General features: G+C 39.9%; 1 protein-coding gene across 3 annotated transcripts in view; it reads right to left on the reverse strand.

Moving 5' to 3' along the window:
• SCAPER (S-phase cyclin A associated protein in the ER) overlaps nt 1-16,616 on the reverse strand; it is a 324,408-nt gene that overhangs the window by 193,863 nt on the left and 113,929 nt on the right. For all 3 annotated transcript variants that reach the window (XM_084782519.1, XM_084782517.1, XM_084782518.1), the window contains exon 21: nt 1,740-1,876. In XM_084782519.1, coding sequence (XP_084638645.1) covers nt 1,740-1,876 — 137 coding nt within the window. The remainder of the gene's footprint in view (nt 1-1,739; nt 1,877-16,616) is intronic.

Below are 16,616 nucleotides of genomic sequence, written 5' to 3' on the forward strand. Positions count from 1 at the left end.
TGCACTCTGGTGCTCAGGATTTGATCACTGCTCCTTGACAGAAGGCCCTTGCAGGTACACAGAGGAAGGGGATGCAGGCTGTGGCCAGACAGTGGAGGAGGAGGTCTCCCCTGGCTCCCTGCTCTCCCCATTAGAGGTCTAAGGGAGGAGAATAGGTCAGAAAAAGGAGGGAGGGCGGGAATGGAAAGATAAGAGCAAGGGGATAACAACCGGGATGTAATGAGAATAAATTATAATAAATAAAATCAAATAAAAAGAATAGTTTTTTCAAAAAAGACAAAAAAGAGGGCATCAGATATCCCTGGAACTGGAACTACAGATGGCTGTCGCCACTATGTGGCTGAACGTGGGTCACCTGCAAAGCAAGGTGCCTACCTCCCCTCCCCATGCTGAGATGTAGTCTGGCGTGAGCTCTGGCAGACACATTAAACCGAGCATTATTTGAAATAAGAATGAGTACGTTGTCTGTGCCAAGTGGGAGGTCATGGGTGACTTACAAGGGCTCTGACCAGGGCAATGACAACAGGATGCTCATTTCCTTATAGTGAGAAGACAATGGTGAGGTCAGATGTTAGAGGAAGATGCGAGAATAGTTTGTTTTAGGCATATTAAATTTCACTTAAAGGTGTAAAATTTGTAATCAGTAAGTATAGGGCAGATAAAATCAGGACTTAGCAGGAGTGTACACAGAGAAGAAAAGAGAACCAAATAGCAAGAGTCAGGAGTGAGAAGCCCTTAGCTGAAACTTCAATCACGCCAGTAATATCCCGAAGTAAACTATGAAAATATTCTGAGAAATGTTCATCTCAAAAATGAGCCATAAAAACTCACCCTTAGGACTGTATAGAAGATATACATGGCATGTCCTTCTTTTGTGAAGTCAAATCAGGAAACATCACTAATTGTTTTCTAACTATTCATTTTCAAAGGAACAAAACACTGGAGTTATGTCTGATTCTTTAAGATGAAACATATTCCTTGACAGGCCACACTCTGGACTTGGACTACAGAAACCCGCATCACTCAGCATTATTCTTGTGCCACGCGTTTATAAATAATTCCATGGGCTAAGCACCTCCTTCTTTTGAGACACTCAACTTTGGAGTGCTTTCTTTCAAATGTTAAAGGTATCAACTAAGAAAGAACGATATTTGTGTCCTCAAACAAGGCCCATCAGTCACCATGTGACACTTAAAGCTTGTGAGGTAATGTACTACACAGCTGTCTGATCTCAGATGTCACGTTGGAGGCTGGTGATAAACTACAGGTCTGATAACTCACTTTCCATTTTAAGATATTTCTTGAACTTTTCCTGTTGTGACAGGCAACCAAATTAATTAAACCCTGTCATGGGCGTTGACACCACAGCCAGCTGACTTCTATTTGTTGATTGCTATTGATTTTCTTTGATACTTCATTTAAAAATCAATAGCTGGAAAGAAAAATAGGCTAAGTTTACAAATATTTAAATGTAACATTGTGTGCTGGAAGAGGCACACACTTGGCATGGCCTTGGCATCTAATTATAAGAAGAGCCCTTGAGCAGGTGAAAGTGAGGGCTTTGGATCAATACTCAGTTTTCTTTCTCAATCAAAGAAAGTGGCTATAAATTAGGTTCATTGGTGTTTTTTCCAAAGCTTTTTGAAGCAAACAAGTTTAAATGTTTTTTTTTTCTTCCATTAAATTAAATGATCCATCCCTAAAAGCTTTTGTTTTGTATTTAAGGACAGTTATGTTACCTGGAGTTCATCCGTGCTTTTATCTTTTTAGCTTTTTTCTTATTCTTTTGCCTCTCTTCTCCATCTTTCACAGGTTCTGGTGGAGCTGTACTTTCAATCACAATATCAACAACATACTTCTTCAAAGACAGATGTTCCTGCAAAACAGTCAATGAAATGATGACGGTGATGATATTTTAAAATAATACAAGATCACTACCGAACAGATAATATAAAAGAAACTAAAATAATTCCTAGGCAATAATGGCTTTCACAATCGCTTTGAGAAACAGTGAAGAATCTGTTTAGATTTAGATTTAGAAAATCTGTAGAGATTTTCCCTGATTCCTCAAACCTTTGGTGAACACTAAATGGACTATAAGCTAAGGATACATGGACATACAAGTGCAAAGAGAAAGGAAAAACTATACACAAAATTATAGAACCATACACGTATTCAGTTAACCATTTAAGGTTCTATAAGAAGCTAAGGGGAAGACGAGCCAGCTGGTCAGTGAAGGTAAAGACAGAAGACTGTAGTGTGGCAGTGCATTGTCTGCTGTGCCTTCAATGGTGAACAGGAGATGAGCAGATGCTAGATTTGTGGGCTCATCCAGACAAGAGCAGGAAAAAGGGAGGAAGGAGAGAAACATAAATCATCTCAGAAAACACATGCAGAGGGGAAACTGGAACGTAGTCCTGGAGACGGTTTCAGTCTGGTTAGAATGCAGACTTTGACTTGTTTCCTTCCTCATCACCTTGTATGTAACTTCTCACTGTAACCCTCCACGTCACATACTCCATTCCCTTCTCTTGTATGTAACTTCTCACTGTAACCCTCCACGTCACATACTCCATTCCCTTCTCTTGTATGTAACTTCTCACTGTCACCCTCCATGTCACATACTCCATTCCCTTCTCTTGTATGTAACTTCTCACTGTCACCCTCCATGTCACATACTCCATTCCCTTCTCTTGTATGTAACTTCTCACTGTAACCACTCCACGTCACATACTCCATTCCCTTCTCTTGTATGTAACTTCTCACTGTAAGCCTCCACGTCACATACTCCATTCCCTTCTCTTGTATGTAACTTCTCACTGTCACCCTCCACGTCACATACTCCATTCCCTTCTCTTGTATGTAACTTCTCACTGTCACCCTCCACGTCACATACTCCATTCCCTTCTCTTGTATGTAACTTCTCACTGTCACCCTCCACGTCACATACTCCATTCCCTTCTCTTGTATGTAACTTCTCACTGTCACCCTCCATGTCACATACTCCATTCCCTTCACTTGTATGTAACTTCTCACTGTAAGCCTCCACGTCACATACTCCATTCCCTTCTCTTGTATGTAACTTCTCACTGTCACCCTCCATGTCACATACTCCATTCCCTTCTCTTGTATGTAACTTCTCACTGTCACCCTCCATGTCACATACTCCATTCCCTTCTCTTGTATGTAACTTCTCACTGTAAGCCTCCACGTCACATACTCCATTCCCTTCTCTTGTATGTAACTTCTCACTGTAAGCCTCCATGTCACATACTCCATTCCCTTCTCTTGTATGTAACTTCTCACTGTAAGCCTCCACGTCACATACTCCATTCCCTTCTCTTGTATGTAACTTCTCACTGTCACCCTCCACGTCACATACTCCATTCCCTTCTCTTGTATGTAACTTCTCACTGTCACCCTCCACGTCACATACTCCATTCCCTTCTCTTGTATGTAACTTCTCACTGTAAGCCTCCACGTCACATACTCCATTCCCTTCTCTTGTATGTAACTTCTCACTGTCACCCTCCATGTCACATACTCCATTCCCTTCTCTTGTATGTAACTTCTCACTGTCACCCTCCATGTCACATACTCCATTCCCTTCTCTTGTATGTAACTTCTCACTGTAAGCCTCCATGTCACATACTCCATTCCCTTCTCTTGTATGTAACTTCTCACTGTCACCCTCCACGTCACATACTCCATTCCCTTCTCTTGTATGTAACTTCTCACTGTCACCCTCCACGTCACATACTCCATTCCCTTCTCTTGTATGTAACTTCTCACTGTAACCCTCCATGTCACATACTCCATTCCCTTCTCTTGTATGTAACTTCTCACTGTAAGCCTCCATGTCACATACTCCATTCCCTTCTCTTGTATGTAACTTCTCACTGTCACCCTCCACGTCACATACTCCATTCCCTTCACTTGTATGTAACTTCTCACTGTCACCCTCCACGTCACATACTCCATTTCCTTCTCTTGTATGTAACTTCTCACTGTCACCCTCCACGTCACATACTCCATTCCCTTCTCTTCATTCGTATTTACACAGCAAAACCCCAACTCTACACGGAGCTCCCCAAGTACTGTGTCTATAGCTACAGAAGAGTGATGCATCTACAGGGGAACCTGTGTCAACGCTTTCACGTTTTCAGGATGCTATACCTCAAGTACAGTGCCAGGCAGTCAGAACATATGTACACTAGCTTATCTACACACTCACTCATTTTCCTAGAATTTGTTTTTTGAGCCTCTCTTCATGCCCATAAAATTCTTAAGCTCCCCGCATTCATAAATTGTGCTATTTTATATAATTGCTCAATCTAATACACTAGCTAAACCTAGCCATTCTCTTTTCAGACACAACCCAAATTCCATTCCAAATTCCCCCCTAGTCCTCACTGGCATCACACGTTTAAGTCATCATTAGGTGACATCTGTGTAACTAAAATAACCCTTCAACTAGTATTTCAGTTTCTAAGTACACTTGTGAAACTTTTCCTGTGTGTATGTGTTGTATGCATGCAGTGTGTATGCACCTGGGTGCACAGGCGTGTGTGCACGGAGACTAAAGTCTAGGTAGCAAGCAAGCCCCAGTGATCCTCCTGATTCTGCGCCGTGCCCCCCAGCCTACACTTTGCACTAGGGTTACAGACATGTGTGGCTGCAGTCAGCTTTTTACTTGAGTGTCAGGATCAGAACCCAGGTCCTCATGCTTATTTGGGAGCTTTTTCTCACTGAGCCACCTGCCCAACCCTTCCAGGTCTTTTCTGTATATAAAAAAGCCAGTTATTTTTAAAAACATAAATCAAATCTTAGTAAGCCTGAATATTACTCTTATCAAAACTTTCTCAAGCTATGGTGATACTTCAGTCAGGAAAGTGCTTGTCCCACAAGCCTTAGAGCTGAGTTCAATCCTCCAGAACCCACATTTTTAAAAAAGCATGGAATGGTGGGTATCCTTATGTTCCCCCAAACCCCTACTGGGGAAATGGAGGCAAAAGGACCCCTGCTATTCCCTCGTCAGCCAGCCTAGTCTACTGAGAAAGTTCTAAGCCAATTGGTGGCTCTGTGTCAAAAGACAAGATGGATGGCAACTAAAGAAACTCAGCTGGCACTGTCCTCTGGCTCCACAGACATGAACACCTGCATATAAACCTGCACACTTGTGTAGGTTAGCTTCCACAGTACCAGAGTACTTACTATACAAGCTGCCAAGGGAGGGATGAAATTAAGAGTCCTATCTATCCACCTGTGGCATCTATAACATAGCCATAACACAGACCAGCATGACAAAGAGCCCTAAAGGAGCAGTAGTAGCACTCATATCTTGGTGATAAGCAAAAGCTGTCTAGTTAGAAACAAGACCCAATCAACAGGAGGGAAATCACGTCTGGCACTAGACACCTAACCAACTACCCATGGATCTCAGAGGAGAGCCTACCACTGCTACTCTACAGACCAGCACAATTCCTAACAAATTTCTAACACAAATCCTTATACCCACAGATAAGTGTAACTCTCACCCCTCAATCAAAGAAGCATCTCTCTACAGCAAATGGACACCACTGCAGAAAACTACAACTGGATCCAATGCAGAGATCAATGGGTTGTAAAGAGCCAGGCCCAGTGGGTACATCTAAAACACAACCTCAAGTGCCAGAAACATCAAGAAAGACTAAAAACCAGAGGACCAGAAAACTTCCTGTGGGATTGTGTCTCTGAGAAATGACAGAGAATCTTCACCCAACAACTCAACAAGATGGGTGCCTAAACAAGGCACCATCAATACACGTGCTAATGTGGCAAAGAAAAAATCCCACAGTCCCAAGCCTAGACAAAGAAATAAAGACTGTTGAGAGGGAGACTTAGCGTCCCCCAGGTTTCTGAATACACACACACACACACACAGAGACAGACACACACATACACACAGAGACAGAGACACAGAGAGAGAGAGAGAGAGAGAGAGAGAGAGAGAGAGAGACAGACAGACAGACAGACAGACAGACACACATACACATACACACACACAGAGACAGAGATAGACAGACACACACACACACAGACAGAGACAGACAGACACACACACACACACACAGAGAGAGAGAGACAGACAGACAGACAGACAGACAGACAGACACATACACACACACACACACACACACAGAGACAGACAGACACACACACACACACACATACACACACACACAGAGAGAGAGAGAGAGAGAGAGAGAGAGAGAGAGACAGACAGAGACAGAGACAGACAGAGACAGAGACAGAGACAGAGAGACAGACACACACACACAAATAAAGTGAGAAAAGTCTAAAATCTTGGGGGCTAGAGAGAGTAGGGTAAAGTGGGTAAAGTGCTTGCTGTGCGCACATGGGGATGTAAGTTAGCAGTCCAGCACCTATGTAAAAGCAAGGTGTAAGTACGGCAGCATGTGACTGTAGCTTCAGCACAGGAGATAGGAGATAGCTGGCCAGCTAGTCCAGATGAAAACAGTTAACTCTGGTTTTACAGAAGGATTGTCTCAAAAACAAAACAAAAGCAAAACAAAACAAAAACAAGGTGTAATGCAACAAAGGTAACTGAAGCTGACCTCTGACCTCCACATGCACACAGGTTGGTGATTGCACTCGTACCTGTGTGTATGCACACTGCACACATACTTAATGCCATCACACTGTGGTAAGATGTAATTTCCATGCCACAGAGGGTGGTATTTCTTTCCCTCCCACTCACCAGAAACACTACTGTCTCAGAATTACATCTTGTTCCCTAGCCAGTAATATTCCTTCCCAGGAATGTGCATATTCTCAACTAAAAAAAGAACCTTAGGCAATGACCTATTTGTTTGTTATAGCCTTACTCTGTTCATTTTCTTCTAGAGCTTACAAAACAACAAAACTTTACTTGTCTGCAATAAAACAAAATTTCTGTTTATAATTGTGCACAGCATATGGCAGACACCAGTTAATGGGAAAATGAAAACAATAACACTATTATAAAGGTTATTATACAATACTCATTAAGCAAAGTGTTTCACATAAAAACCACTCATTTAGTCCTTAGAACTAAAATTAAGACACAATGAGAAGGGATATAGTTTTACTTTTTCCATTTCAAGTAATAGAAGAATACAGTCTCAAGCAACATGTCCAAAGCTAGACAGTCAAAACCTTGACTGAGTAACAAAGACCAAATTTAAAACCAGATGTTGACTGTGGAAACTGTACTCTTGGCCATGTATGTTACAAATGTTAGAAATGAGTCTGAACTGTGAAAATAAGCTCATATTCTTCCCATGTCAACATTAAAAAAGAAATAAAAAGAAAAAAAGGATAAAGTCTCACAAACCAAAAAAATGGTGGGCACTTTGTCACAAGTAGGAGTAACTTGATAACTTTGTTACATAGAACACACTTTTATTTTGGCATTAATCAAAAGCAATGATCTAAGTGGTAATTATACATATAGGTACATGAGTGTAATTGAAAATCCAATCCATTTCTAAGAACTAACTAGGGTAGCTGTAAACTCATGTTCTGGGTGCTGAGCTCATGGGCTTGTGCTACCAAACCTAGCTCCTGATTTGGACTTCTTCTTATTTAATTTTTCTGCCTAAAATTTTAACAGTGTTGAAGAGAAGTAATAAAAGTGGTCATTATCTTTATCATTACAGGGTTATTGACCTAAAGGTCTTAGGTGAGCTGGGAAACTCCAGACAGGAAAGCTGACTTGACATATAATGCTCGAGCCCTGCGAGGACTCAGGAAGCTTTGTGCAAGATCAACAAACCAACCTTTCTTGGCATCGACCACTTTGAAGCCGCGGGGAACTGACCTGCAGATGGACTCTTCCCTCCTCAAAGCCCCATTTTCTATCCTCTAAATCCCCAAGCCCCGGTGCCACCTGCCTAGTCTCCACTTCCTCAGAGAGATTGGTGTCCTTCTGTGGTTCTCAATAAAGGCACAAATCTGTTTCTGGAGAGGTCAACTTGGTTTTCTTTCATTTCCACATCACCTGATCTAACAATCTTGACTTTAGGAGAAAAAGTTGCAACCTTCCACCATTTTTGGTTTGTTATTATTACTGTTGTTGTTGTTGTTATCAACTTATTTTGATTTTTTGTGCATCTTAAAATTATTTTTATATATTTTCTGATTTCCTATGTCCCAAATTCTTCCTAGATCCTCCCCACCTCCCTACTACCCAACTTTATGTTCCTTCTCTCTCTCTTTCGAAAAACAAAAACAAAAACTCCACAAAAATAGAATCAAGAAGCAAAAGACTAATAAAACACGCACGCACACACACACACACACACACACACACACACACACACACACACACACACTTGAGTTCATATGTGTTGGACAACTACTCTTGGGCATGGGGGCCTACTGTGGTGACAGTGCCCTGGAAAAAACCAGCTGTTCCTTTGCAGTAGCTACCAAGCGAATGGCTTTTTGGTTAGGAGTGGATTTCCATGTCCACTTCCCCCTCTCAGTGCTGGAACACAGGCTGGCTTGAACCTGCTATTACATCAGAAGTATATAGCAATTATGTTGGGAACCACTATTGACTCCTAATGACATAATTCTATACCCATAGACCAGTGCCTCTTTCGAGCCATATCAGAGCAACTTCTTTTTTAAGTAGACAGGAATTACGACAGATACACACAACTGGAGAATGTGCAGAGTGAGAAACTTCGGAGCACTCACTCCTAAGTAGGATGTCTTCACCCAAGCCCTTTCCTCAAGCAAGGCTCAGGGATTTATGTGGAAGAGGTGGTAGAAAGACTGTACAAGCTAGAGGGAATGGCAGACTCCAAGAGCAGTGTTTTCCAGACACAAAAGGACTGAGTACATATGAACTCACAGGCTGTGGAGGTATGAAGGCCTGCACAAGGCAGCTTGTTTCAATACTACACATCCCTTCCCCCTAGACTGCTCTAACAGTCTACACACCAGCATGTCATTTCTATTCCTATACTACAGAAAAGGAATGCCCCAATGACATCTTCAGTTTCATGAAAGATCCAATTATACTTTTTTTAAAGTGCACATAAATGCCATTCACATATCTTTAGAGATCCTTACGGGTCCTATACCCAATGAAAGATACTATACAAAAAAGGATCAGACTCTAACTAGAACAACCAACAGCCTTACCTTTTTTAGCCAGGTGTGGTGATGCACACCTGTTAATAGCGACTTGGAAGGTTAAGGTAGGAGGGATGTCATGAATTTGAGGTCACATGGGCCATACTGTGAGTGTATTGAGGTAGAATAAGACCTCCCGAAGAATCATATTTTAAAAGATATTGACACATGTATTGACATATACAATATATTCAATACTAATCAACTTTTTTAATCTCAAAATTAATAATGAGAATGTTTTTATTTGACTAATAACTTTACTTAATACAAAACCAATACATGTTAATCATAGAAAAGCTAATAAAATTAAAAGAGAAACTTCCTATGACTCTTACCACCCGCAAACTAACAATTATTTTAGAACACAGTCTAGAGATATTTTCTTTGTATGTATGTTTAACAAAAATGGGATTGTGATAACATTTTCTGAGCTGTTTTTAATTAAACATTCAAAACATATATTCTTCCCACTACATTGTCTACAACCTAAGTTAGTGAATGCAGGTGCTGTATTTCACAGCTACATCTATTCTTGCCAGGGGCTCATTGTTAAGCATACTAGCAGCATAAAACTTCCAGTCCAAAAAGTAACAGTGCAACAAATACTCCTGTAGTTATGTCTGGCTTTTTGTGAAGAGCAAGACCACCCTTTTTTATTTTCCCTCTCCATACCCCAGATCACCTTTTGATGTTTAAAAATGATACATTATTAGATGTAACACAGGATAATAAATAGTTGTTCTAAATCAAACCAGGAAGGAACTACACAGAAGTGAGTGTTGACAGGGCTCATGGATTTGAATGTGTGTACAAGACTTCACCCTGAAGATCAGTTCGGTAAGATCATGGTATATTTCTGAGGAAAAATTAAAATTCTTTTTTTTAGTCATTAAAATTTTTATCAACATTCTGAGAAAAAGCTAACAATAGAAGCAGAATTTTAGATTATCTGAATCACCTTATAAAACTAGGGAAATTCAATAAGAAAACACACACACACACACACACACACACACACACACACACACACACCAAAACAAACTAAGAAAGAACACCCATAGCCACAAATAAAAACATCTGAGAACAAACTACCATCACATGAGCAGGAGTCATAGTCTTTCCAAGGAACATGAAGCTACCCACCACCCAGCGAAGAGCTCAGCAGTCTCTTGAGAACAGTATTTGGGAAGGGGAGGGGTGACCATCTCACCTGCAGGTGATTGATGGTGCCCTCATTATGAAGGTTAATTAGGAGGACAGTCCCTAAAAACTCTCAAAACTTAGCCACCAGGGCTTCTTCAAGGGGCAGGCCTTCATGCACTACTCTGACAACATAAATAGGCAGCCTAGTTAAGAGAAAAGGGAAACAACCAGGAAACCTGAGAAAGCAGCCAGTGCATTTTCCAACACACAGCAACAGCTACCCTGAATTACAACTCCTTTTAAACAGGTTTTATAAAACTCACCTAATACAAAAATAAAAACAAACAAACAAAAAATAGTAGCCATGTCAAGTGCCAACATTACCAGGACAAAGACTAAACACAATGTGATCCTAAGCAAACAAACAAAATAGTAAAAACAAACTATTACAGCCAACACCTGTAACTGCAGGTGAGGCTAGAGAATTGCCAAGAATTTGAGGCTTTCAGTATTACATTGTGACTCCCAGGCCAGCTTTAGCTGCAGAATAACTTACCTTCAAAAAAACAAAAACAAAAACCTTAGTAGGTAATACCAAGATATAACCTCTTAAACTGCGTGGCTCCAAAGAAATAGGAAAATTGCTTGCTATTTAGAGAAACAAACAAACAAAAACATCAAGTATCTTCCCACAGAAGAAAGGGAACTATGAACCTTTTAGACAACAGCATTTCATGCCACAAAACAATGAATGTGTTCATTACTCTCAAAGATTAAAAGCACAAAACTAATTAAGGTAAAACTAACTTGCAAGTCAAAAGACTACAAATGAGACATTATCAATATTTAAAAGCCTCAAAATAATATTCTTATATGCATTTTCTGAGGCAGCTACTAAAAAAAAATGTCTCAGGGCATAGCGAGATGGCTCAGTCCTCAAAAGGAAGCTGCCTCTGAACAGGATGACCTGAGTTAGCTACCCAAGACCTATATGATGGAAGGAGAGAACCAGTTCCTACAAGTTGTTCTCTGACCGCCATACGTGCAAGCCCTAACACACACATGCACACATGTGTGACTCTGTACTTAGTTTGTGCTTAGCCATGGGCAAGGTCCTGGGGCACTATAGTCAGAATTGTACCCCTAAAAGGAGCCATTATTTTAAAATATCTGGAACATATATTAAACAAATTCAGTAGACATTAGTGAAATGTCATCAAGTCAGAGGTCATCTTGAATTTGTCACTGGAAGACTGGCAATGAGGACATGGAGGTTTACCAAACTTTTCTGTCTACTATTGTGTACACTGTAAATTCATCAAAATAACCAGTTGAAAGACAGTCACTTTACAAGTATGAATAATATGTATACATGAGCTCTGAAATTCCTGTTTTGACAAATGAGGTAAATGAAATCACAATAATTTTTTTCTTAAGCATTCAAGATTTGAACTAGAAATCAACAGTTTTTGCACAGTATTCATATATTAAAAGTATGTACTACTGAGACTCAAATGTAGAAATATAGAGAAAACCATCTCCTGCAGAAATATAAAAATAATGAGGTGCTTTACTAAGAGAAACGACACGTGTGCATTGATCCTCAGCTTTCTTGACTAACTCTTATGTGTAACTCCTGCAACAGGGCAAAAGTTAGCCACCAACCACAGGGTAACACAGAACTTTAACATACTAGGTATCTGTGCTGACCAAAACTGGCCCCACTGCTTGCAGTAGCTAGTTTGATTAGGTTCAAACGCCTTTCACTTAATCCAATGGCCAGGCATGAAAGGAAGCTTGCCTGCACTATCTACCCACTAGCTGATAGGCTGCAGCTTTGCTCTTTCTGGTCTAGGTTCAGAATCCAGTATACCTGAGTAGTGTTAGGGCCATAATGGACCCCCAATATGGTGGTGCTGGTGACAATGTCCTAAACAGAAGGACTCTGACCAGGTAAGCAGAAGGACACTTATGGGGAACAGAAACTTAAACTCAGCATTCCTCAGGAATCTCACAGGCAGGTTTCTTTTTACCAGGAAGGCCACTACTACGCTTCTCCATGCCAGTACCAGTGGTCAGCTACCTCATGCAACAGATCTAGTACCTGATTAAAATAAACAGTGTACAACAGATCAAAGACCCAATGCTAAACCCAGGTGGCTCCGGCCTGCACCTCTCCTTCTGCCACTACCTGTCCCCCTTAAAACTGACAAGGTTTTCTCTGCCTCCTGACAGGCAGCTTGACAGTATGATTCCCCAGTAAAGTTTTCTTCCTACCCACAAAGGGTCTGATACGATGGATTCCCTGTTCCCTGGCTTACAAGTAGAGCTTGAGCACCTGTGTGCAGGGAGGCCACACTCTCCTGCATCCTCAGTTGTGGTCCACCCCATGAGATTAGTGTTTTAGGTGTGGTTTCTCCCTAACGCACAGGTTACTCTCACTATGATGTGAGCTCTGTACTAAATCACAGAACAGAACTTTTGATTCTGATCCTTTTTAAAAACCACACTTCAACACTACTTCCCCACACCCCCATTGCTCTGTAATGGCTAAAATCAGGTAAATCAGGCTGGATGTCCTTTTTCTAATATTAGAAAAAGGACAAAGAGCTAGGTGAGGTAGCAAGTCCCAGGCCAGCCCTACATAATAAGACCCTGTTTTTAAAAAAATTAGGAAAACACAGCAATCTTAGTCCTTCTGTCAAGTCATCAAGAGCTTTAACCAGTAAAAATGAGGCTGTTATTTAGATAATAGTGTGCCTGAATCTGTTCCACAGACTGATGTTGCTAATACATACAGTCACCTCGCTAAACAAATTCTGCAGCCCAGTCTACTTAACATTTAATAAATGTGCAATTTAAAAAAGTTATTTCAGTAAGCTTGCTTCAGTAGAACCAGCATTAAAAAACCCCAATGATTCCCCTATAAAGAAACTCATGCAGTAAATACATGAGAAAAGAGAAGTAGACAATTATATGTTAAAGCAATGCTACACATCATCTCATTAAAAAATTTAAAACTATTTACATTTCTAAAATACTCATTACATAATCTTAAAGTGTAAAGTAAAAAAAGACGAGTGACTTTTCCTCATCTCACTCACTTAGTAAAGTCAAGGGAAAAAAAGATAAGGGAATAAGGACAGAGATGACAGTGTGCAGAATGGGAAGAGGAGGAGGACAGTTAAGAGGAAAACAGAGAGGAAGGGCAGATAAAACAACACTCCATTTAAAACACGGCTTGTTTAGATAGGTCAGGGTTTCAGACTGTGCTCACAGATACAGCATACTGGAAACAATACATATGTAAGCTTTAGCTCAAATCCTAACACTTAACACCTACTCTGTGTCAAGGATACAGGTTAGCTGTTTCTGTTAAAGAGGACCGATTCTCTGGACATCAGGGTTTTAGCTTCAATTTTTTTTTTTTGAAAAGTCTGTAACAAACTCTTGTTGACATCATCCCTCATAAATGATCTTATCTGCAAGAAGCAGTTTGGAGAAACACTTTAAAGTTGATTTATTACTGATGGCTTTTGTTGGCTGTATATAGAAATAATTCCTGGGTGTTAACCAACACTATCCAAAATGAAGGCACTGCACAGAGACGCTAATTCACATGAAACCAACGGTGCTGGGAGATTCAACAAACTGTAATGTGTACCAGAGGTGGTTTCACATGATAGCACTTGCTGTTGTTCCCTGGTAAGGGCCTAATGCAGTGTACAATCAAGTTCTTACAAATACGTGAAGAAAAAAAGGTTTAAGAGTTCCATTCTATTTATGGTTTATAAATTTGTCAAACAGTAAATTTGAGAAAGCCTGAAATGTAGTATCCTCTGTCAAAATGGTGCCCTTAGTGACAGCATCCTTTGAAAAACGAAACTAAATATATATGGCACTGACAAGTTTAAACTAGGGAGGGCATTTTAATTATACAAAAGCCTCAACTCCGTTAAGGTTCCTGACTTCAGATGTAGACCACACTAGAGGTTTTATCAATTACAATCTATGTATTATACTGTTTGAAGTGACAGATGAGAAAAATGAAGCTAATGAAATACAGTGAAATAGACACCAAGTAAAAGGGAAAATGCCATCCCCTGATAGGGATTATAGCCCACCATCTGTCCTCTCGACACTCAGTGACATTACAAATTCTCTATCAGTTTTCTAGTGGGTGAAGATGATGAATGGGTCAAGGGCTTTCTGTGCAGATTCTGACGTTCCTTCTGAACTAATCTGAGGCTTAACAGATGACTCAAAAAAAAAAAAAAAGACTCAAGAGTTCAACAACCTCATTACTAGATCACGCTGTGGAGACTCAAGAAACAGTTCAACATAACAATCCTAGTCTTATAAGGCAGCCAAAGGAGTTTTCTGCATGCTCAGATCTAGTAACTTAGATTACTGCTAGCACCATCCTCAGAAATCTTTCAATAACAGAGTAACAATGATAGCACATATCAAAAAAAAAAAAAAAAAAGCATCACCTTCTAGATTCAAAGTCAAAGAGGGGGTAATGGTCAAAGCATCAGAGCTCGTACTGCTCCACCTGCAGTGGTACCCAGTCATGATGACAAGGCTGTGCCGGAACCCGAAGCGTCACACCAGCAGCAGAAATCAAACTAATACTCTCTTTAAATAAGGTGGATGCAAAAATAGGATACAACGGCAAACAGAAAATTAGAAAATGGCTATATCAATAGGAGGCAAGTGAGATTTTTTCACAGCAAGAAAATATGACCGGGGGTAGAGGGCTAATGTTTCGCCAATAAAGGAGTCAACAAGAAGACATGACAGTCTCAGCACGCACACAAACACCTAAGCACACGAAGTATACTACATGAAACAGACGTGATTAAACTGCAAAGGAACTGACAAACCCATCGTTAAAACCAGAAACCTCAAAATCTCTCTCAAAAAAAAAAACTGGGAAAACAAACATCTGAGAAGCAGCAGACGCACAGATGAGGGCCAGCTGAGATGATGGCGTGCTCACTGTCTTGGTCATGATGAGGTGCTCAAGAGTGTGTGCATGTGCCAAGTTATCAAATTACATAGCGGAAAGCAACGTAAAACATGACAGTCACACAACCAGCTCTTTAAAAAAATCCAAAAACATGGTTTTATTTCTTTAACTGAAAAAGTTACCTATCAATTTTGCACAATAAGCTACAAATTGTAATGAAACAAGGCATTATAGAATAAACTACAATACTATAAAATACTGAATACAAGAACAAAACATGGAAGGAAGCTATTTGAGAGATTATTCTAAAATCAAACAACAAAAATAAAAAATATTAGGACTAAAGGTGGGTTACATCTACATATTAAATAGGGAACTAAACAATACACAAATACTCAGTAGCTATAAATATACTTTTAAAGGTAAAATATAATTTCTTGGAACTAGCACAAGAAAATCAAGGAAAAAAAGTTTTTATAGTTTTGTTCATTAAGCATGTTTAAAAATAAATCTTCCCATAAGAAGCAACGGGCCTGGGACTGCAGCTCAAAGGAAGAGGCCACATCCAGTTCCTAGGTGTAGTGAACAGACTGTCTCCCAAATCTTTTTCCTTATATTGTATACATCTTCTGAATGCGAAAAAAATAGTTCCTACCTTACTCTGTGTATATAATCCTGATAACAGAACTACGAAATGAAGATGAAATGAATTATATAGCTACATCAGCCACAAATTTAGACACAGGAATTAAGACACAGGTCTTAAAAAAATAACATGCCATTAACTTATTCTACCAGTAGGACAAAAATAATTTAAAAAAATAAACAAATGTAATCATCACATTGAAAGATTAAAATTATACAAATAAGATAGCTAATTAATTAGAAATAGTAAATTCTCACACCAAAACAGCAGTAAACATCTAGAGAAAACACTTAAATATGGAAGATTAGAATCAGAACCTTGAATTCATAAATACTATATATATGAAACACTAGTACTATAAAGATGAACCAATGTGAAAAAATTAAGTATATTCATCACAACCAAAAATAAAATAGAAATAAAAATAAAGTCCAAGAAAGGAGTAAAAGGGAAATAGTAAAACCATGAACTGACGTTATTAAAAACAGGCCCTGGAGGAATAACTCAGTGGTCAGGAGCACTCGCTGCTCTCCTGGAGGACCTGGGTTTCACTCTCAGCACACACAGCATTGCTAACAACCATCCATCTTTCTAGTTCTAGGGAGTCAGACCTGCCTTCTGATCTCTATGGCCACCACGAGGACATGTGATGCACGCATGTGCTGTGTA

The sequence above is a fragment of the Acomys minous genome (assembly GCF_964271855.1).
Source record: "Acomys minous genome assembly, chromosome: 5".
NCBI lineage: Eukaryota > Metazoa > Chordata > Mammalia > Rodentia > Muridae > Acomys > Acomys minous.